The 7,285-nt window shown below is 37.0% G+C and overlaps 1 protein-coding gene across 1 annotated transcript in view; it reads left to right on the forward strand.

Moving 5' to 3' along the window:
* Window positions 1-5,016, forward strand: part of DYNC1LI1 (dynein cytoplasmic 1 light intermediate chain 1) — a 30,179-nt gene extending 25,163 nt beyond the window's left edge. The window contains exons 11-13 of the mRNA XM_070391818.1: window positions 1,693-1,813; window positions 2,473-2,628; window positions 4,077-5,016. Of these exons, the coding sequence (XP_070247919.1) occupies window positions 1,693-1,813; window positions 2,473-2,628; window positions 4,077-4,189 (390 nt within the window). The 3' untranslated portion in view covers window positions 4,190-5,016. The remainder of the gene's footprint in view (window positions 1-1,692; window positions 1,814-2,472; window positions 2,629-4,076) is intronic.
* The last annotated feature ends 2,269 nt before the right edge of the window (window positions 5,017-7,285 follow it).

The raw sequence follows: 7,285 nt of genomic DNA on the forward strand, positions 1-7,285 counted from the left end.
TTATTTTATAAATCCTCACAACAGCCCTATGAGGCAGGAACTATTATTAGCCCCATTTTGTACTGGGGGAAATGGAAGCTTTGAAGGACATTGGCTTCCCTAACATTATGCAGCTGGTAGGCTGTAAGTCCACATTGGAACCCAGATCTGACTCTCAAACTTATGCCAGTAACCACCCTTCAGTACTCAATACGTTTTCTTTTTCCATTGAAGGGAAAATTAGTATTCTAAAATGTGATGGGTCTCTGGTATTTTCTAATAATGAAGATGTTAGGGTTTGGCCAGTGAAGGAATTTACAACCAAAAGGAGATGCAGAGAGGAAATTTATTTTACTTTCCCAGAAGGGAAAGGCCTGGTGCATTGCTAATCAATACAGGCAAGAAACAAAAAGCACCTTCCCCTTTTAAATAGTAATGGCTGCTGTTGCTAGGTGTCAAGAAAGGGAGGAGGATTTTGGGTTGAAGTTGAGTAGACATCAAGGAGGTTGTCTTGAAAATATAGTTTGTTTTTTAGGAGATGGGGACAGATGTTTTAGGGAGGTGTCTTATCTGATTTTTCCCCAAGCCTGTAAAACGGTGGTTCTCAACCTTTTTGGCCATGCCCCACCTAAGCATCTCTAAACTCCTGCTGCCCCCCCCGTGACATATAATTCTTATTATTCAAAAAGTGAACTCCTGTTAACGTGGAAGAAGCCTAAAAGGCCATTAACTTGGTCTAAACAAGCTTCCAAAGAACATGGCACCCATGAAAGAAAAAAATAAAAGAATGAAAGGACAGTTGAAGTACCGAGGAAGAAATCACTAAGAAATTGTTAAAAACAAATAATAATATGAAGTGATATGAAAAAATAGCAAATAAAGTTTCAAAACATAGAGAACTGAAATGCATAAATATGTTCCAATATATATTTATATACTATATATGAGGCCCCTAGAACCATAAGATATGCAAAAAATTCACTGTTAATAATTCATTCTCAAATTGCCCCCCTTAACAGTCAAATTGTCCCCCTGTAGAGCATGTGCCCCACGTTGGGAACTACTGCTGTAAAGCATGCTTAGAGCAAAAGTTATGAAGAGTTCAAAAGAGGCTTGTTTGAAGGGGAGGAGAGCGAGGGAACTGTCTACTAACTAGAGACTCCTTGGTGTGAATTATACCTGAATTGTAAAAACAGCATGGAGAAGGGGGAATGCAAGAATGTAGCCTTGAGAGTAGCTTATCTTGTCTTGCAGTTTGAACAGAGGGGCTGTTTGAATCAGAGGAGCTAAAAACATTGGGATTTAATTACCAGGTGCTTTTCATAAATTGTGGAAGGCCACAGCAAAGAAAAAGACAGGTCTTTTTTCTGTCCTTAACAGAGGACACGATTGCTAAATGTTTTTGTCAGTGGTTTGCAGTGTAAAAGAACAGATGGGGTACAGTTGCAAAGTAATTTCTATCTTCTATAATAATAAAAGCGTAATTTGCTAATTAGACCACACATCTTTCTGGATGTTCTTCCATCTGGACAAAGCCGCAGTGGGCGGGAGCCACGGGAGAGGCCCCCCCGCTGCGGCAGCAGCGGTGGTGGGCAGGGACTGGGGCCAAGGCCCTTGCACGAATTTCGTGCATCGGGCCCCTAGTTTATAATAAGAACTTTTGTGAAGTTGAAAGTTTCTCGTTTTTATAATTATGGCTTTCCTATTACATAGGATGCTTCACCAAGAGTCCCAGGAGGCTCCCCTCGAACACCAAACAGATCAGTGTCATCCAATGTTGCCAGCGTGTCACCCATCCCTGCTGGGTCAAAAAAAATTGATCCAAACATGAAAGGTACATTTCTTTTTTTCTTGGAGAAAACAACACAATATGTTTTCAGTAGAAAGAAATCTACCTAAAATCCCCTTTTACCATAGTGGTTTTTGTGCAATAGCTTCTAATCTTTGTCTCTATAGATATAATCTCATAGTTAGACTGAAAACCATTTTACAGTATAGTCTTAATATGTTATTTCTATGATGGAAGCTTTATGATAGCTTTGTGTTTATTTAATTATTCTCCTATGGTAGGTTATTGAAGAAATTCATATTTTTATAATAGGTTACCTGCAAATAACATGAAAAACTATGCATAATCATATAGGAGAATTAGATAACTTTTTATAGTACTTGGGGCAGATATTTTTCAACGTTATATTTTTAAGTACCCCTTTCAAAGCCGAGATATATAGCAACTAATATCTGTTTAATAGGCCTTTGGCCTTTTTAAAATAACATTCTAATTTTTAAATAATTATCTTGCATTTTTAAAGGTTATTTATATTTTGTTCTATATGAGTAGATCAGAGAAGTTACCCAGCCTCTAAGATCAAACTAGACCTGAATTTGGAACATACAGCTCTTAAATTTCAAGCCTATTATTCGTTTTCTATGTGTGATTACTAAAATAATAATTTGTAGAAAAACCTGATGTTTTTGTTTTTTGTTCTATAGCTGGAGCTACAAGTGAAGGTGTCCTGGCCAATTTCTTCAATAGTTTGCTGAGTAAAAAGACTGGTTCTCCAGGAGGCCCCAGTGTTGGTGGTGGCAGCCCTGGAACTGGGGCTGGAGGTGGAAGCAGTGGTTTACCACCATCTGCCAAAAAGTCAGGTATAGTTACTGGAGCTTTTTTTTTTTTTTTTTTTTATAAAACAGTTTTATGGAGATATAATTTACATACTGTGAAGTGAAACTCACTCTTTTAAAGTGTACAGTTCAGTAGTGTTCGTATAGTTAGAGTTATGCAAACCATCACTATAATCTGATTTTAGAATATTTTCATCTCCCCAGAAAGAAACCTCCAACCTATTAGCAGTTATTCCTTCCCTCCCCTGGAGCCCCAAGTCCTAGGTAACACTAATCTGATTTCTGCTTCTGTGGACTTGCTGATCAGGAGATTTCATATGAATATGGCTTCTTTAACATAATGTTTTCAAGGTTCTTTTATGTTTCAATATTTCAATATTTTATTTCTTTTTTACTGCTGAATAAAATTCCATTGTATGGATATGTCACACTTTATTTATCCATTCATCAGTTGATGGACATTTATATTATTACCACTTTGGGGCTATCTATATAATAAAAGCCTAATATACAAATCAACCAAACAGTGGAACGACCGGTCCCTATGACGTGCACTGACCACCAGGGGCAGATGCTCAACGTAGGAGCTGTTCCCAGCCTGCAGGCCCCAGGCCAGCCAAGGCGGGTGCCATCGGGTGGGCCCCCCCTGAGCACCCTGCTGATCCCCCCACAAATCTGCCCTGATCATCGACCAGGCCTAGGCACCCAACCCATGCACGAATTTCGTGCATTGGGCCTCTAGTTATGAATAATACTGCTATGAACGTACATTGCCCAAAGCAAGGTATGAGGGTCCCAATTTCTCCACATTCTCTTCAATATTTGTTATTGTCCATCTTTTTTATTAGAACAGTCCCAGTGTTTCTGAAGATTCCAGGGTCTAGGACAGTGATGGCGAACCTTTTGAGCTCAGCGTGTCAGCATTTTGAAAAACCCTCACTTAACTCTGGTGCCGTGTCACATAGAATAGCTATTCAGGAAGCACTAATTCAGGCAGGAACCTAAATAGTTTTAGGAGACAAAGGCCAGGGGGATCAGGAATATTTATGAGAAAGGGAAGGGGAACAATTCCATCAACTGCTCAATTATGTCAGCTTCTAGAAGAAGGCAATTCTATAAGTACAGATAAGCTAACATAGGGATGCTAATTCTAAAGAATGTTTTTAATTTTCAGTCTGTAGCTATAACAATCTGATTTCTTGTTGTCTTTGCACACAGTTGTTTGGGATACAGTGCTGCTTTAGGCCCAGTCAAAGGTTATTTTGCCCTATTTTAATATTTCAAAGGTTGGAGGCATCCTCTGGGACCAGAGCTCTGACTCCATTTTAAAGTGGCTTCGTTTATATATATTTTTTACTTTAGTATGCTAGATAAAATTAATGAAACCTTTGGCAGTTTCTTGAATGAAGAGACATTGCTATAAAAGATACTATTACTTATATCTAAATCGCATTTCTTTTTCTTCAATGTAGGCCAGAAGCCTGTCCTATCAGATGTTCATGCGGAACTGGACAGAATTACACGAAAACCAGTCACAGTTTCTCCTACATCACCAACATCCCCTACGGAAGGAGAAGCTTCTTGAAGATACCAAATAAAGCCATTTATTCAGTTTTCTGGGATAATGTAAACTTGCCTCTGCCTTTTCCTTCAAGAGTGGAATTAGGGAGCTGCAGTGCTTTGTCAGATGGACTAAACTTATCTTTTTTTTTTTTTTTTGTGGTTGCCCATTTTTATAAAAGGAAGCTATACAGAAGAAAAATGATTCTTCACTATGTAGGATTGCTATTTGCATTGCCACTTTGCATAAGGAAGTAAGTTTGGATTTTGAAAACCTCAAAATTTATAGATCTGAAATTAAACCATGTGATCATATTCTAAAGGCTACTTAAAACATACAGGAAGGTTTAGGGAAGGGCAGAAAACAATATGCTTTGGGCATTTGACTGACTTGGAAGTCCAAGCTTATTTTAGTTAAGACTATCCAAAATCATTTTTTAAAATTATGTGTTAGTTTTACTGGAAAAAAGAAGATGATTATCAAATTTTCCACACCAACATAAATATACCACCACAAATGGAATATGCTGAGAAAACTATCAGATAGCATTTGATACACTAGTCATTGTCTAAATCAATGATCCTATAAGTTGTTATCAAAATACAATTTAAAATATTGGTCAAGATTCATTTCTGTGAGAAGAAAAGAAAGCACACTGCCTAAATGTGTAAAAGAAAAATGCAGAGGTTATTAATGTAAAGCGGTAACAGTCTTTGGATTTGTCTATATATATATGTCATATATATGTATGTCATATATATATGTATATATATATGGCTCTGCCTTAATACACCCCTTTTTTGTTTGTGACTTTCAATTGTAATCAGTTAATAAAGTATTTATTCTCTGCATTCAGGTTCAAATACCTTGTTGCATTCTCTTATATTTAAATTTGTTTTTTTAAAGTGTTTGACTAAATAGGATTATTAAGTATTCTGATTTTTCTACCTGTTTCTAAGAGACTGAATACATGAGATTCAGTATCCTGGTAAGTTTGCTTAAATTGGGAGTTTACTTTGATCAACACATCTTCCCCACATGTCTTGATCTGCAGAATCCTGTGTCAGCATTCCTAGTAGATAAAAATACAGCCTTTTATCATTAATTAATGCACAGAAGCTGTTTTTAAAAGCTTGGCCAATGCACTGACACATAGCTACTCTCTTAGAGGTCAGAACACCTGTTAGTAGTTCTATTCAATATTTAGTTTTCAGTGCTTGTTTTAGAACATAAGAACAATTTCATTTTATTGAAGTTCACCTAAAGAACACTTGTGCATTTGACCTATTGAGTCATTTCAGATAATTGGAAAATGTGGTTACTATACTTTAAATTGGGCTTTGTTAGTACTTTAAAATACATATTCCAAAGATTTTTTTTCCAACAAAATGTTGAAGGATAAAACGTCTACCAGCTTACATAATACTTTTCATTAGAACCTTAAAATCTTTTTAGTTTTATAATAGTATTTGGCTCCTAATAGTCGAGTATAAATGCTAAAAATATATGAGGGTAATAATTTGTTTCAATATGGAAAAAATTTAGTTTGTTCAGGGCATGGGAAAACATATGCATGATAAGCATGAGATGAAAAATGCCATTGATAAAATCTTTAGTCCAGAAAGGGTTGTACAATCATGGTGTTGTAAAGACCAATATTTCTAAACTAGTACTTGATTAAGTGAAACTAATGAAGGAAAGAAAATTGTAGACTGTGTATCGAGCTCTGCTTTGCTATGGCTGCTGTGTTTGCATGTTTAGACCAACTCATTTTTTCTGTATGACATTGGAGTTGTATTAGAAAATCCTTGAAATTAATAATTGAGTTGTTACTTGAAATAACTGTAATTGTTCCTTATATGAGATTCCGTTTTAACTAATGTAAAACCTTGTGTTTACCATATTTAAGCTAAAACCTATGTCCCAATTTTGCAAGGAAATTTAAGCTTTTTTTTTGAAGTATACATTACAGAGAAGTAGAAGTTACAGGAGTATAGCTTGAAATACCACACAGTGATCACATATAACCAACACCATGATCAAGAAAAACAACATTACTGGCACCCCCGTTGTTCCCTTTGTGCCTCATCAGAACTCTCACCCACCAACCAACCACTGTCCAAAGCCGTAGGTAAGTTTTCTTTGTGTGTACCTCTTTGTATGTTTTTTCACTTTTGGACCCTTTGTCAATGTTTCACATTTCAAAAAATAATATTTAATCAACTGAGGGAAAATTGAAGACTTTTCTATATATAGAAATGACAAGGCTTTGTGTTAGGGTTGCCTGGTGACAGGATTCCCTGTCACCCAGATACCAAACTGGGCCCCACCCTCACTTCCCCAAGAAATCAGAAGATCCCACCTTTCTTCATTACATCTCTCACACATAATGAGACTGGACTAAATGACAACTAACATAGAAGCAAGGAGACTAAGTGATTCATAGTCTTTCCCTACTCCCAAATACTACTCAGGAATGATCGCGCATCGAGTGCAGAAACCCTAGAACAAAAGGCATTATGAACATTCCTTTACCATTGTGGCCCTCTGGTGGTATAAATGAAATGAGATGGATAATTTTGTTTGCTTATCCTCAAGGCTAATTTAGTTAGGAGAGGAGCTTTGGTAAACTGTAACCCCTGGAAAAATTCTGATCCAAAGTTCTCTTTGTTTCTCTGGCACCCTTGTCCACTCTGAGTTGTTTGGAAATGTTGATAAAGAAACCAAGACTTTTTCTTTGCCTTACATCACACATCCCGTGTTCTCCTTCAGCTCTCTGAAGTTATAAGTGAACATAAATGAGATGGAGGATGGGGGGTGCTTTCTAAACGGAAAAGTCTTACAAAAATGTGTTTATTGCCGCCAGGGGAGGAATTTTATTTTACATACAGGTAATTTCAATACCAGTATTTAAATACTAGTCCCATGAGTAAATTATTGAGGCAGGCATACTGTCAATGTAAAAAATGTCCAAACCTGCCCTGGCTGGTGTGGCTCAGTTGTCAGTGGTTTGGTGTAGTCCCATGCACTTGAAAGATTGCTGGTTTGATTCCTGGTCAGGGCACATGCACAGGTTTTGGGCTTACTTCTCCCTATCCCCATAAGGGGGCCTGTAAGAGG

Source organism: Myotis yumanensis, unplaced genomic scaffold (genome assembly GCF_028538775.1).
Source record: "Myotis yumanensis isolate MYYU_CA2020_CCGP unplaced genomic scaffold, mMyoYum1.0.hap1 SCAF_14, whole genome shotgun sequence".
NCBI lineage: Eukaryota > Metazoa > Chordata > Mammalia > Chiroptera > Vespertilionidae > Myotis > Myotis yumanensis.